The sequence below is a fragment of the Mesoplodon densirostris genome, chromosome 10 (genome assembly GCF_025265405.1).
Source record: "Mesoplodon densirostris isolate mMesDen1 chromosome 10, mMesDen1 primary haplotype, whole genome shotgun sequence".
Taxonomy (NCBI): Eukaryota; Metazoa; Chordata; class Mammalia; order Artiodactyla; family Ziphiidae; genus Mesoplodon; species Mesoplodon densirostris.
The window spans coordinates 39,589,047-39,604,008 of record NC_082670.1 but is presented as its reverse complement, the minus strand read 5'-3'; the positions used below and the strand labels follow the sequence as shown (position 1 = coordinate 39,604,008).

The following is a 14,962-nucleotide window of genomic DNA, read 5'->3' as shown; positions in this document are numbered from 1 at the left end:
CTCTTCGCATTTGTCAGCCTCGGGGGCTCTCTGCTTATATTCTGTTTGTCATTTGGAGTTTTAAGTGTTTGAGTTAGTTTAGCACACCTTTGTTGAAAACTCTTCCCTGTGTAAATATATACCTTTGATAATAAAATGAATATTAGCTGATAAGTGAGAGTCAAGCTGCTACTTCATTCATGGTTTCTTTTTTTCTCTGCTTTCCAGTTCCCTGTCCCAATCTTTACATTCAGTTAAATGGTCTGACATTTACTGTGGATCCTGTCAGCTTGCTCTGGGGAAACCTCTTCTGCCTGGATTTATACCGCAGCTTGGAGCAGTTCAAAGCTATCTATAAGCTGGAAGATTCAAGCCAGAAAGATGAACACCTGGATATCCGACTGGATGCCTTCTGGTTGAAGGTAGGGTAGAGAGTGGGCTTTTTGTTCCCTGTTGGCAGCCACAGCTGCACTTCTACCATGGCTATAATCCAAGGTTCTGCTCTGTCCATTTGATAGAAGTAAGGAAAGCAGTTTTACAGCCCAAACGGTCTTTCATGTGTGTATTAACGGTGGGTTGCAGAGTTGCTCAGCTGGCCATTCTGAATTGGGTTTCATTTTCTTTCTGAAGGTGAGCTTCCCGCTGGAGAAGAGAGAGCGGGCTGGGTTGCACCGTCCCCAGGCCCTTGTCTTCTCTGCATCAGGCGTGACTGCCACCAATACACGTCACGCCCCACATTGTAGCTGTCCAGACCTCCAGAGTCTCTTCCGGGGTTTTGCTGCTGCTGAGTTCTTTCATTCCAATTATGTTCAGTTTCCCAAGGTGCCAGGCGGCTTTAGCCTTCTGCACATGCTGTTTTTGCATCATGCCTTCCAAGTGGATTCCCGACTCCCTCAATCTAGTGCCCTCCCTCCCCAGAGGCTTAAGGCTTCCCAGGATCTCTGGTCCATCCACTTCACCCAGATCTCCTTGGACTTTGAGGGAACAGAGAATTTCAAAGGCCATTCCTTGAATTTTGTGGCCCCCTTCCCCTTGTCGATTTGGGCCTGCCTACCCCTCCGCTGGCAGCAAGCCCAGGCACGAAAGCTCCTTATGGCCACAGAAGGGAGGCTGAAAGCATCCGCCAGCTTTGGCAGTCCTGTCCATTCTGAGGCCCGTGCCCCTGACAGTGTGTCCCATCAGAGGTCAAAGACTGAGCATGACTTGAAAAGCCTATCAGGCCTTACAGAAGTCATGGAAATTCTGAAAGAAGGCAGCAGTAGTGTGGATAACAAAGGGCCTCTGACAGAGCTGGAGGACGCGGCAGATGTGCATGTGCTCGTACACTCGCCTGAGCATGTCCGAGTGAGGCTTGACCACTACCAGTACTTGGCTCTCCTCCGCCTGAAGGAGGTGCTCCAGGGTCTTCAGGAGCAGCTTACTAAGGATACCGAGGCCATGACTGGGTCTCCTCTACAGGACCAGACAGCTTGCATTGGCGTCCTCTTCCCCAGTGCTGAGGTGGCTCTGCTCATGCATCCTGTCCCTGGGGCTGTCGAAGCTGACTCTGAGGGTTCAGATACTACAAGCCTTGTAGATTCAGAGCTGTCTCCTTCAGAGGATAGGGAGCTGAAGTCTGATGCCTCCTCAGAACAGGGCCCAGCAAGCCCCAGGAAGGTTCTGGAGGACAGTGATGTTGAAAATCTGGATGCATCCCAGGATAGGCCACTGCCTCTCCATAGCAATGGAGAAGTGCAGGACTCAGATTCTCTTGCACAGCAGGAGGCAGGGAAGGGCCATGAGGCAGTTGATTCCTTACAGGCCAAGAGACTGAGCAGCGCCCAGGCACCTAGCTCACCAGCTGAGTTGAAGCCCCCAGGGGGCAAGGATACTGCTGTGAATGGACAGGGCGAGCTCATCCCCTTGAAGAACATTGAGGGAGAATTATCAAGTGCTATTCACATGACCAAGGATGCCACAAAGGAGGCTCTACATGCCACCATGGACCTCACCAAGGAAGCTATGTCCCTGACTAAGGATGCCTTCAGTCTGGGCAGAGACCGAATGACCTCCACCATGCACAAGATGCTGTCTCTGCCCCCAGCCAAGTGAGTGGTTCTCCGCCTCCTTCATTCACCTCCTCTCTCCCTCCTAGCTCTGGCCATTGGGCTCAGGCCTCCTGCCATGTGCACTTGTAGATTGGGAAGCACCGCGTAGTCCAGGAGTGTGTATGGAATGGCCTAGTTAATGGGGCAAAGCCTTTAGTTTTCAGAGCTGCCTGTAGAGCAGCGGAAGAACTTTCAGGCTACTTAGAGGATATAGGCATACAGTCAGAGGGACTTTACTTTCAGGACTACACCTAATTCTGTGATAGGAGAAGAACCAGAAATTGCAATAAAATAACAAAACCCCATGGATTTTCTCATGCCTCCATGTATCTTAGCCTGGTCTTGGGCAGTTTTCAAGCCAACATTTATTGCTTCTTAGCATCAAGCTATCTCCTCTTTCACTGATTCACTGTTATTGATACAGCTATGCTGTATCAGAATAATAATACCTGGCATCTGTATGATATTTTATTCTTTTCAGTGGGCTCTCATATAGTATTCTGTTTGATGTAATCCCCACAGCAGCTCGGGGAGGTCGCTGTAGATGTTTGTATCCCCAGTTTATAACTGAGGAAATGGAAGCTTCAGAGAGGATGAGCCCATGGATCCTGTATCTTATAACTAGAAAAGCTGGGGCTTTGGACTTGCTCTTTCTGGTACACCTTATCAATATTTGTCAGAGTAATAGAGAAGGAAGAATTTCACTCATCCGTTCAACAAGTATTTTTTGAGCCCTTACTGTGTGCCAGGCTCTGTGTTAGACGCCGGGGCTACAGTGGGGAGTAAGCAGAAAACACAGAAATGCACAGTCGGAAGAGTGGGAAGGTATAGATTTTTCCATGGGTGCCTGTGGTTTTAGGAAAGATAATGAAAACTATGGGAAATCTTCGCTGGGACACTTAGTGGTTTGGGGACCATGGTTTGAAGATCAGTGGCTTTAGAACTTTTGTCTAAGTGGATTTTCTTAAGTGTGTCTCAAAGCAATGCCTGCGGGTATACTAGCACCTGCTAAGCCTAGATAGCCTAGGAGGAAAGAGGAGGAAAGCTTAAAGGATTAATTATGTAATAATACGAGGCAACATCTATTGAGTACTTTCTATGTGTCAGGTCTTGTCCTAAATATTGCAATATTAATGCATTGAATTATTGTAAGAACCCTATAAGGCAGGTCCTAATATCACTCCACATTTTACAGATGAGAAAACTGAGGCTCATAGAGGTAAGAAACTTGCTCAGGATCACACAGCTTGTGAGTGGTGGGGTGGGGATTGAAAGCCTGGACTCCCAATCACCTGATGTGCTGCCTTTTCTAATTAGAGAAGAGTAAGGGAGATGAGAAAAGAGGAGAGGTAAAAAGGAGAAAAGAAAGGTGTGTGATACAAACTCTTTTTGAAACACCAACACTGACTTCCTAACTGCCCAGGCCAGTGGCCTTTTCTCAGTCATCTTTTTCCAGGACTCCTCTGTGCAGTCAGCCTTGCTGGTCAGTTCATTCTGGGCACTTGTAACCCACCCAGTTCCTCGCACTTCTCAGAAGGAGTCTTTTCTTTTCCCTTGGCTGCTCTCTTCTTCCTTTTATCCTGTAAATGGAACTGTTCCACAGCACTAGGCTGTCCATATTCTGATCACATTTGTCATAATTTTTATTTTTTATTTTTTTATTTTTATTTTTTTTTTGCGGTATGCGGGCCTCTCACTGTTGTGACCTCCCCCGTTGCGGAGCACAGGCTCCGGACGCGCAGGCTCCGGACGCGCAGGCTCAGCGGCCATGGCTCACGGGCCCAGCCGCTCCGCGGCATATGGGATCCTCCCAGACCGGGGCACGAACCCGTATCCCCTGCATCGGCAGGCGGACTCTCAACCACTTGCGCCACCAGGGAGGCCCATAATTTTTATTTTTTAAATTATAAAAATGATTTGTGTTCATTTCGTTGACAATGGGGAAAAATAAAAGAATAAAGAAGAAAATGTTAACAGTCACTTGTAATGACATTATCCAGAGATAGCCATTATTTACATTTGCATCTGTTTGCTTCCAGTTTTTCTACACATATTTGTGTATCCATGCGAATGCTTATATGTGCCTACTCATATAAAATACACAAATATTATTTTATAATATTTGTGTATTTATATTATTTCTATATAATATAGAAAATTTCCAGTTTTATTCACTTTATGATTTATTGTGAATAGTTTCCCATTCATGAGGTATTTGAACATATAATTTTTAATTGCTCTATTATATTCTTGCAAATGGGTGTATCATAACTTGTTCATCCAGTCCACTCTCTGGGGGGCATCATTTAGTCTGTTTCCAATTTTTTCTCAGGTAAAACCAAGGCTGTGTTAAACGTCCCTATTTTTGTGAACATTACTCTTTATGCATATCTAAATCTTTAGAATAAAACCCAGAAGTGGAATTATTGGGTCAAACACTACAAACATTTTAAGGTTCTTGATGTATTTACCAAACTTTCAGAAGGTTTATATCACTCCACATTTTTGAATACATTTGACCCTTGATCAATGTGGTGATTAGGAGCACTGAATCTCTGTGCAGTTGAAAATCTGCATGTAACCTATAGTTGGCCTTACCTGTAAGAGGTTCCTGCATATAAATGGTTCCAACGCATCCATAGATTCAACCATCCGTGGATTGTGCAGTACTATAGTATTTACTCTTGAAAAAAATTTGCATATAAATGGACCTGTGTAGTTCAAACCCGTGTTGTTCAAGGATCAGCTGTACTTTCGCTCTAGGTTATTTTGTCCATCTCCTCACGTCTGCGAGAGTCCTTATTTTCAGTCCTGACTTCCCTCCCCTCCCCTGCTCTTGCTTTAAAACTACCTACTGCCCATAGCTCCACATTGATCTCCCAGGGGTGCCTTGAGCCTCATATATATAAAAGGATAAATTCCTTATCCCTCCCTCCCCCGGCCAGTTCTCTTTTTCTTTCTTTTTTTGGTGGCATCATTCCTTTGCTCATTCAAGCTCTGCTTCTTCCAGGCATTTGTCAGGTTCTGACCATACTTTTAAACTTAAGCATGCTTCAGAATCATCTGAAGGCTTGTTAAAACAGAGTGCTGAGCCCTGTCCCCAGAGTTCCTCGTCCAGTAGGTCTGAGATGGACCCTGAGAAGCTGCATTTCTAATGAGTTCCCCTTTAGATGGTAATGTTCCTATGAGGATGACGCTGGGAGCACAGCTGAAGGGAGTCTCACATCTGTTTCTCCTGTCTGCTCCCACATGTGGACTATTTTAGTGAACTATTAGTTGATTTCCTCATTGGATATCTTTCCCTCTCTAGTATATTTGGAAAAGGCAGGTCAAACTTCTTTTTTAATTAATTAATTAATTAATTTGTTTATTTATTTTTGGCTGCATTGGGTCTTTGTTGCTCCGCACGGGCTTTCTCTAGTTGCGGTGAGCGGGGGCTACTTTTCCTTGTGGTGCGTGGGCTTCTCATTACGGTGGCTTCTCTTGTTGCAGAGCTCGGGCTCTAGGCCTGTGGGCTTCAGTAGTTGTGGCACGCGGGCTCAGTAGTTGTGGTTCGCGGGCTCTAGAGCTCAGGCTCAGTAGTTGTGGGACACAAGCTTAGTTGCTCTGCGGCATGTGGGATCTTCCCAGATCGGGGCTCGAACCCATGTCCCCTGCATTTGCAGGCGGATTCTGGACCACTGCGCCACCAGGGAAGTCCCAGGTCAAACTTCTTAAACCACAGGTATGATCTTGTTATTTCCCTTTTCTAAAGCCTTCTGGCTTTTTCTTTATTCTCCCTGAATTGAGTTTGAACTTCTTAGTGTGGCATAATCAGTTATTATGATATATCCATATGGCACTTTACAGTTTTTTAAAATAGACTATTTTCTAGAGCAGTTTTAGCTTCATAGCAATATTGAGTAGACTATACAGAGATTTCCTGTATGCCTCCTGCACTTCACAGTTTTCAGAGCACTTTCATGCATTATCTTTTGTCCAGGGTTTTCTATAATCGGGCTGCCACTCATGTGGTAAAGTGAAAAAAGCACTTAGCAAGAAGTTAGGAGACTTGGGTTCTTCTTAATTCTACCTTTAACTGGGACTGAGTCAGTTTCTTCACCTATAAATAAAATCAGAGCGTGCGCACATAAGGTCTTTAAAGATTTCTTTAAAGAAACCTTTCTAACTTTATCTTCTATTGCTCTCCCCCGACAAAACTTATGCTCCAGCTGAGTTGAGCTCTTTACTAGTCTCCAAAGGTACATTTCGTTTTCTGGCTCCATGCCTTTGCTCATGCTGTTTCTTCCCTATGGAAGGCCCTCTTTGTCATCTCTTTCACAGTCCTTCAAGGACCACCTCAAACATAATCTCTTTCCACAGGGCCATTCTCTTCATCCTTTCCCCTCTTTGGTATTGCCTAGCCTTTGGCTTGTATCCCTGTCCCTCTTACGGTGTGTGTGACTTACTACCATATAAGGTTATTTGTGTATAAGTCTCCCCTCTCCTGATAGAATGTACATTCTTTGAGGACAGGGGATGTCTTATTCATCACTCCCCACCACTGCCCGGTGCCTTGCATGGTGCCTTGTATGCAGAGGTTATTCAGTAAGTACTTGAGGAATGAACATGGGTTTCAGGTACCATTCATAAGCACCAGGGCTGTAGGTAGTTGGTCTCTTCTGTACATGGGATGACCCTGAATAACCTTGACATTTGATATGGGAGAACTGCCTATGCAGTTTGAAATGCTGGAATATGAGGATTCAGAAAGGCCAGCAGTTGAAAAGTGGTCTTGTAGCGGGTAATAGTTGACATCAAAGTTTATGTATACAATAACGGTCTGGGCTGAAAAGGATGGGTATTGCAAGGGAATGGAACAACATACCTCCTAAGCCACATTTGTGGATTTTGTTTTTGTTTTTTAAACAGGGAGCCCATGGCCAAGATAGATGAGGGGGTGGCAGCCCCAGTAGGTGGAGGTGCTGCCCGACTCCGATTTTTCTCCATGAAGAGGACAGTATCTCAGCAGTCATTTGATGGTGTCTCATTGGATAACAGTGGCCCTGAAGACCGGATTTCAGTGGACAGTGATGGCAGTGAGAACTTTGTGATGCTCTTGGAGTCTGGTAGGTGGAAGCAGAGCCGGGCAGAGTTGTAGAGCCCCAAGAGTGTTCTTTCTGATGCCTGTATTCAGACCAGCAGGATGCAAAAGGAGCTGAGATTTGATAAAGTAGACATTTTCTTAATCAGAAAACCAAAAGAAGAGAGAAATTTTAGTGGATTTGTGGCTCTGACTTTATCCCCACATCTTCTAGGTTATTGATTATTACTTGACCTTTATCACAGAACAACACTCAAAGAAGAGAGTGCTAGTCTTACAGCCAGGTAGCTGTGGCGGTAAGACTAATTCTGTGGCTGTATCAATGGTGTGTGTGTTTGTTGTCTGCTTTTTGCCTAAACTATGTATTTTATTGTTGGAAAATAACTAGGAGCTTTTTGTCTATGATAAAACAAGTAACCTTTAGGCATTAGATTAATCACCACTAGGAGTTAACACTATTTCTTTCAGCTTATTGAAATGAAAACTTTTAAAATCACCCCTTAAGAGTATCTAAATGAAAATAAAAAGAGAATGTACTGTTTCTTAAGCTGGATGGTATATATCCATGTTTGTTTTGTTATTATTATTAATTTCTTACGGGAAAATCCAAATATTTAAAAATAGACAGAATCAAATAGCGAACCTTCATATACCCATTACCTAGCTTCAGATATTAAGAACTCATGGCCATTCTTGTTTTATATATTCTTCTGCCCACTTCCCTTCCTCCCATATTATTTTGGAGCAAATCCCAAACATATCATTTTATCCATAAATATTTTCATTATGCATCTCTAGAAAATACAAATTTTTTAAATATTAAAAAATTTTAAAAATTATGGTAAAATACACATAACATAAAATTTACCATCTTAACTATTTTAAACTATAATTTAGTAGCATTAATTACCTTCGAATCATTGCACAAGCATCACCACTATCCATCTCCAGAACTCTTTCATCTTGCAAAACTCTATACCCATTAAACAATAACTCCTCATTCCGTCTTCCACCAGCCCCTGGCAATCACCATTCTACTCTCTGTCTCTATGAATTTGACCATCTGGGTACCTCACATAAATGGAACCATACGTGACTGGCTTGTTTCATTTCACATAAAATGTCCTTAAGGTTCATTTACGTTGTATGTAGCATGTATCAGAATTTCCTTCCTTTTTAAGACCATTATTTGTTGTATGTTTATACCACATTTTGTTTAACCATTTACCCGTCCATAGACACTTAGGTTGCTTCCATTTACAGACTTTTTTTTTTTAAATTTTATTTATTTATTTTTTGGCTGTGTTGGGTCTTCATTTCTGCGCGTGGGCTTTCTCTAGTTGCGGCGAGCGGGGGCCACTCTTCATCGCGGTGCGCAGGCCTCTCACTGTTGCGGCCTCTCTTGTTGAGGAGCACAAGCTCCAGACGCGCAGGCTCAGTAGTTGTGGCTCATGGGCCCAGTTGCTCCACGGCATGTGGGACCCTCCCAGACCAGGACACGAACCCGTGTCTGCTGCATTGGCAGGCAGATTCTCAACCACTGCGCCACCAGGGAAGCCCCAGACGTTTTTTTAAGGTGACCAAATACCATTGTCCTTTTAAAAATTAACAATAATTCCCTAAATTCATTAAATATCTAGTTAGTCTTCAAATTTCCAGTTGTCTCATGAGTGTCATAAATGTTTTGTTTTTGCAGTTGTCACTGTTTTTAGAGATTGGATTTGAATAGAATTTTTTGACTCTCAAATTCTTTTGTTACCTTTCTTATGCAGAGTCTGGTCCAGAATCTCTTCCACCAGGATCTCTTCCCAATGTCTTAGACAGTGCCGGTGTTCAAGGGAGCCCTGTTGCGGATAGTTATGGCCAGGGGTCACCGGAGGCCAACAGTTCAGCCTCACCCAGTGGGGAAGACCTCCCTCTTCACCTGGTCAGCTGTTCTACTTTCTTCTCTGCAGAGGGTAGGCTGGAAGCTGGAAGCTTGGGACTCAGCTAAGGGAGTCTCCTTTTACAGGTCTCAGTTCTGGTCCTGAAGGTGAATGAGGTGTCTTTGGGGATTGAGGTACGTGGTGAGGACCTGACTGTGGCCCTGCAAGCAGAGGAGCTGACCCTCCAGCAGCTAGGCACCGTGGGACTCTGGCGGTTCCTGCATGGACAGTGCCCAGGTGAGGATGGTGGGATTGCAGGAGAGCTGGTGGGATTTTTCTGGGGCATCCATAGCTTAACTTGCTCCTGTCACTGTGCTCCAAGGGCAGCTACCTTAGTGCCAAGCCCTTGGCGCTTCTCTCCAGCAGCCATTAGGGGGAGGAAGAAGTCTAATGAAGCCTCCTTCTTGCAAGGAGCCTCCCAGAGCTCTTTCTGGGGTTTTGTACTCAGTAGGCTAGTCTCCGTCCTCACCTCCCAGGTGCTACTTATGCTTATACATGAGGACTGTGTCCACTTCTTTGTGAGGCTGCCAACATCAAGCTATATCTGATCAGGGAACTTCTGATTCAGTCCTTTGATGTGAATTATCATTTATACTATAAAAGATGACAGGAAAAATCTGGGCTTAAGCTACATGCTTTGTTTAAAAAGTTTTTTTTTTTTTTTTTTTTTTTGCGGTATGCGGGCCTCTCACTGTTGTGGCCTCCCCCGTTGCGGAGCACAGGCTCCGGACGCGCAGGCTCAGCGGCCATGGCTCACGGGCCCAGCCGCTCCGCGGCATATGGGATCCTCCCAGACCGGGGCACGAACCCGTATCCCCTGCATCGGCAGGCGGACTCTCAACCACTTGCGCCACCAGGGAGGCCCCCTGTTTAAAAAGTTTTTTAAAAATATTGAGTAGATACTAAAGAATACTTGTAAAACATATATAAGGTATAAAATAACAACAGTACAATGAACCCATGTACCCACTACCTAGTTTAGTAAATAGAACAGTACCATTAACTTTGAAGACCCCAGGAGTCCCTCTCCAGAACCTTCCTCTTGCCTCTCACCTATCATAGGGAATCACTGTCCTGAATTTTTTATTTCTCATTCTCTTGCTTTACAATTCTTCTGCATGTGTTTGTATCAATGTATTATTTAGCTTTGCAGTTTTTCAGGTTTTTCTAAATGGAATCATAGTTTGTATTCTTTTGTGATTTGCTTCCTTCAAGTACCATGATATTCTTCAGATTCTTCTAGGTTGTTGAGTTAGCTATAATTTATTCATTTTTACTACTATATAATATTCTATTGTAGAAATATACCACTTTTTGCTTTTTTAAAAACTGCTTGTGCATACTATGAAATTCACTCCTTGTAAGTATACAATTTGATAAATATTAGTAAGCTTACAGGGTTCTACAACCATCACGATCACCCCCAAAATATCTCTTGTACCCATTACTCTAGTTACTTCTTCAGTCTATTCTGAACAGACATTTGGGTTGTTCCCAGTTTTTTTGCTATTTCAAATAAGTTTGTCTTGACATGCCCATCCTTGTACGTGTCTCCTGATATGTATGTTGGAGAGTTTCTCCAGGTTTATATTCCTGAGGAAATAATTGTTAGGTCATTAGGGTAGGTATAGCTTTAACCTTAGTAGATAATGCCAATTTGTTTTCCAGAATGGTTGTACCAATTTGCATTTATATAGGTATGTAAGTTGTTTCATAGCCTTGGCTACACCTGAGATTATTCTTTATGCAGTTTTGAGTAAATTAGCATAGATCCCACTTGGCTTCCTCAGAGAGAGGCGAGAAGACCAAGACTTGGAGAAAGGAAGAGATGATCAAATTTAGCAGAGTTCAGGGTCCTCTGTTTGTTTGTTTGCTTGTTTGTTTGTTTTTGGCTGTGCTGTGTGGCTTGCGGGATCTTAGTTCCCTTAGGATTGAACCTGGGCCATAGCAGTGAAAGCACCGAGTCCTAACCACTGGACCACCAGGGAATTCCCAAGGGTCCTCTGTTTTAAGAGCTTTACCTTGGCCATCAGCCCAGTGCCTCTGATTCATAGCAAGACCAGCTTTTTATTGGTCCTTAACATCCCTTCTGTCATGAGAGGCGTTAGAGCAAAGTAGTCAACCCACAGTCTTTGCAGTCAGGCTGCCTGCGTGCAAATCGTATCCTTGCTACTTACAAGTTGTGTTACTTTGGGCAAGTTACTCTCTGTGCCGTAGTTCTTTCATCTCTAAAATGGGAATGATAATAATACTTCTGGCCCAGGGTTGTTAGGAATATTAAATATATATAAAGTGCTTAGAGCAATCACTGACTAGTAATTAATTAATATGTTTTCCTTCTGTCTTTCTTCTCAAAGGCACAAGCTTTCAGGAAGCCTCAACTTTGAAGACTGGCCACATCAGGCCAGCGGTAGGCCTTCGCTTTGAGGTGGGGCCTGGTGCAGCTGTTCATTCCCCTCTGGCCACACAGAATGGCTTCCTACGTTTATTGCTTCAGGGCTGTGACCTTGAGCTGCTCACTTCGGTGCTCAGTGGCCTGGGGCCCTTCTTGGAGGATGAGGAGATCCCACTGGTAGTTCCCATGAAGATTGAGCTCCTGAACTCCAGGATCACTCTAAAGGTGAGAGGAACTTTTGGGTTTTACCCTAGACTTTGTCAGGCAAGGGATTCTAGCAGTGACAGCTGTTAACTTCTTCTCCTTTCCCTGTAAAATGTGGTGAGGATCAAGTGAGGAAATGCATATTAGCGTTCTTTGTCAGTGTTACAGTAGTATATAAAAATGCGTTGCTGGCAAAGAGTCCTGGGTTCAAGTGAGGGGATCTTGTCTCTAGCCCTGACCCTTGGCATGCAGCATGACTGTGCAAGCCCATTAGGTTATCAGGTCCTCAGTCTCACCACCTCTAGAGTGGGAGAGACTCAATTATGCCTCTCACATCTCGCAAGAATGTATGGATAAACATACATTTGACATAAAAGTGCTTCCAGCTCAGTGGTAGAAGCATGGCTTGTTACCTAAGCTGCTCTGAGCTGGTTGGGGGCATCATGTGGTTTCTCTCTTTCCTATAGGACGATATCCCCCCCATCTATCCGACCTCTCCAGGCCCCATCCCCATCACTCTAGCCGTGGAGCACGTTGTGCTGAAGCGGAGCGACGATGGTGTGTTCCACATAGGCGGTGAGTTGGGCTTGTCAGCCTCCCGGCTTCTCTGCCTTTTTGCTCCTTTAAAGGAATAGGTGACAACTAGGAATAGTCTGAACGTTGCTGGCAGCTTGTCATTTAGAACCTTTACTTTTTTCCAGCTGCTGCTCAGGACAGATCATCAGCCGAAGTACTTAAAAGTGAGAAGAGGCAGCCCCCAAAAGAACAGATGTTTCCGGTGCCCACAGGGGAGGCTTTTGGTCCACAGGTGAGGATATAACTGAACAGTACCTTTCCCATAAACCCTTAGGGGCTGTAATCACAGAAGCTGGTAAAACCCAGAGGGCTGAAAAGGTTGCTTGTGCTGGGTACAGCTGGGTGGTCTGGGCTCCTGTCACCTAGCAGCAACTTCTAGAAGTGCTGAACAGAGGACGTAAGTCAGGAGCTGGAGGTGAATAGTTGCTGATGACATCTTCCACCTGTTGCTGTCCCTGCAGTGATGAACTCTGAAGAGGGGTTTAGGCTCTTAGAAAATATCTAGTTGGGTTCTCTTGATCATTGACCAAACTTGTGGGTTGTTCTGCTTGAATTCTTACTCCTTGTTCCCTTACTGGATGTTTCTGCAAGGTGTGTTACCTTATTCATTCACTGTGAATTACTAATTGTTCCTCAGGTACAAGAACTGCCTACCCTACAAAAGGAACTTATAGAAACTAAACAAGCATTGGCTCATGCCAACCAGGATAAAGAGAAACTTCTTCAGGAGATTAGGAAATATAACCCCCTCTTTGAGCTCTGACAGCAGTGGCTCAGCCACCTGTGCCAAGGAGAGAGGAGGAGGTCACCAGCAATCGCACCACCTGCGACAGGCGCCATCCAGTGTTGGACAAGTCAGCTAAGGATGCTCAACTCACTACTCGTGGTGTCCTTTCTACTAGCAGTTCTGACTTGGATGGAAGACAGGGCAAAGTATTACCACGTTCCAGGAAGTTGGGGGCAGCTTTGTGCGTGGCTCAGGCATCACGTCTTTCCTGTATAAAGCCTTTTGGCCCTCTGCACACTAGGTGGAATCTCCTCAACACTGTAGGGTCATTTCACCGTCTGGTTTCATAGCAGAGACATTTGCTTGCTCCACCTGTGTGAACAAGGCAGAGTACCCATCTCCTCAGTTGGTCACCCACAGAGCCATCAAAGATTCTATGTTCCAGAGCTTCCTGTAGTGGACCTGAGAAGTCCTTGGCCTGAGCTTCGGCCACGGTAGTAGAGTGGAACAGGAAATAGCCAGCAAGGCGGGAGCCTGGGGAGGCACAGGAATAAATGAGACCTGGAGTCTGCCTTGTTTGGAAAGGAAACCAAGCTCATGTCATCTTGGCTTATATTACAATCAGATTTTTCAGGGTTAAGCTTTCTTTCTGTGATGCTTTCATTGCTGTGATGCTGTGGTAGGAAGTAAACAACAGTAGCAGCTCATTTGTATCATCCTTCCCTTCTATAATGCAATTTGTTTGAAATTTAAGAAAAAACTATTCACCCTGAGCTAGGTTGAAGGCATGACATGGTGAGGATCGGTAGGGCAGCTTGGTTCTGTGCCGCTGTTGCTGGCTGTGTCCTGTCTCTCTTCCACAGCTGCACCTCACAGGTTATTTCCTGTCTCCCTGGGGTCCCTGGCACATCTGCTTTCCCAGCATTATGACTTTCTACCAGCACTCTCGTTAGCACCTGGTGGTTTGGGAGCTGAAAATGTGTTTTAAACTGAACATTTAACATCTCAGCCTGTTTCCTCTCACCCCCCTCTATCACTGTGGCTTTTTAAAATCATGTTAGTTTGACTTAAGTAAAAGACAAAGCAAAACGAAACCCTTCAACCTAGCTAGGTTTTGCCCCTGCCTGATGAAAGAGCTATTTCCCCCTCTTTCTTTACTACCGAATTCTTTACCAACACTCTATCTTCATCCATACTGCTCTGTGATATACTTCAAGCTGTGTTGGACAGAAGTTCATCAGCTAACTCACCTTGAATGGGCAAGATGGCAAAATAGTGATTTAGTAATGTCACTAAAGTCTTAATCACACATGACCTACTGAAGGAAAGATAAAATGGTTTCCTTTATGGGAAATCATGCCTGACTTGTATATTCTAGTTTTTTGAGGATAAAAAGAAATACGTGTTCAAGAAGGAACAATATCTAATTTGCTCAGACTTTTACAGACTTTTTGTTGTGGTTCGTCACTAAGGCAATCTTAAGAACAACAATTACTATGAGATTATGGGAATGTTATCTCATGCTTAGGAAACAACGTAGAGACTTAAAAATGAACACCTTTCTAGAGAGAATGTTAACAGGGTAATTTCCCTATGGGTTGATGCTTGGTTTAACCTTATTTAAGAATTTTATAAATAACCTGAAAGTAGGATATTACAGTGCAATCAAATGTCACTGCTTCCAGGCAGTGAAAGATAAATCAGAAGAAACTGAAAAAAAAAAAAGTGAAATTGCAGAAGATTCACAAACTGGGCTGTGAATACTCAGGAAAGTGACAGGTGAGGTTCTGTGTAGGTAAGTGTGAAGTAATACACTTATGGGAGAATCAGCAACCAGCGAGGCAGTGAGCTCTGTTAGAACTCAGGAAAGAAACCTAAGCATTGCGGAGAGGGAGGAGGGGTCAGTGTGCTGCTGTGGCCAAAAGCCCGACTGCATCATCAGGAAGGGCACAACACAAAACACAGAGCCAACACAGAAAACAGCAC

The 14,962-nt window shown here is 44.3% G+C and overlaps 1 protein-coding gene across 2 annotated transcripts in view; it reads left to right on the top strand.

The window, feature by feature from the left end:
- BLTP3A (bridge-like lipid transfer protein family member 3A) overlaps positions 1–14,962 on the top strand; it is a 55,469-nt gene extending 40,507 nt beyond the window's left edge. For both annotated transcript variants that reach the window (XM_060109507.1, XM_060109506.1), the window contains exons 13-21: positions 208–401; positions 610–2,066; positions 6,978–7,174; positions 8,922–9,076; positions 9,161–9,311; positions 11,432–11,694; positions 12,141–12,249; positions 12,375–12,481; positions 12,887–14,962. In XM_060109507.1, coding sequence (XP_059965490.1) covers positions 208–401; positions 610–2,066; positions 6,978–7,174; positions 8,922–9,076; positions 9,161–9,311; positions 11,432–11,694; positions 12,141–12,249; positions 12,375–12,481; positions 12,887–13,012 — 2,759 coding nt within the window. In that variant the 3' untranslated portion in view covers positions 13,013–14,962. The remainder of the gene's footprint in view (positions 1–207; positions 402–609; positions 2,067–6,977; positions 7,175–8,921; positions 9,077–9,160; positions 9,312–11,431; positions 11,695–12,140; positions 12,250–12,374; positions 12,482–12,886) is intronic.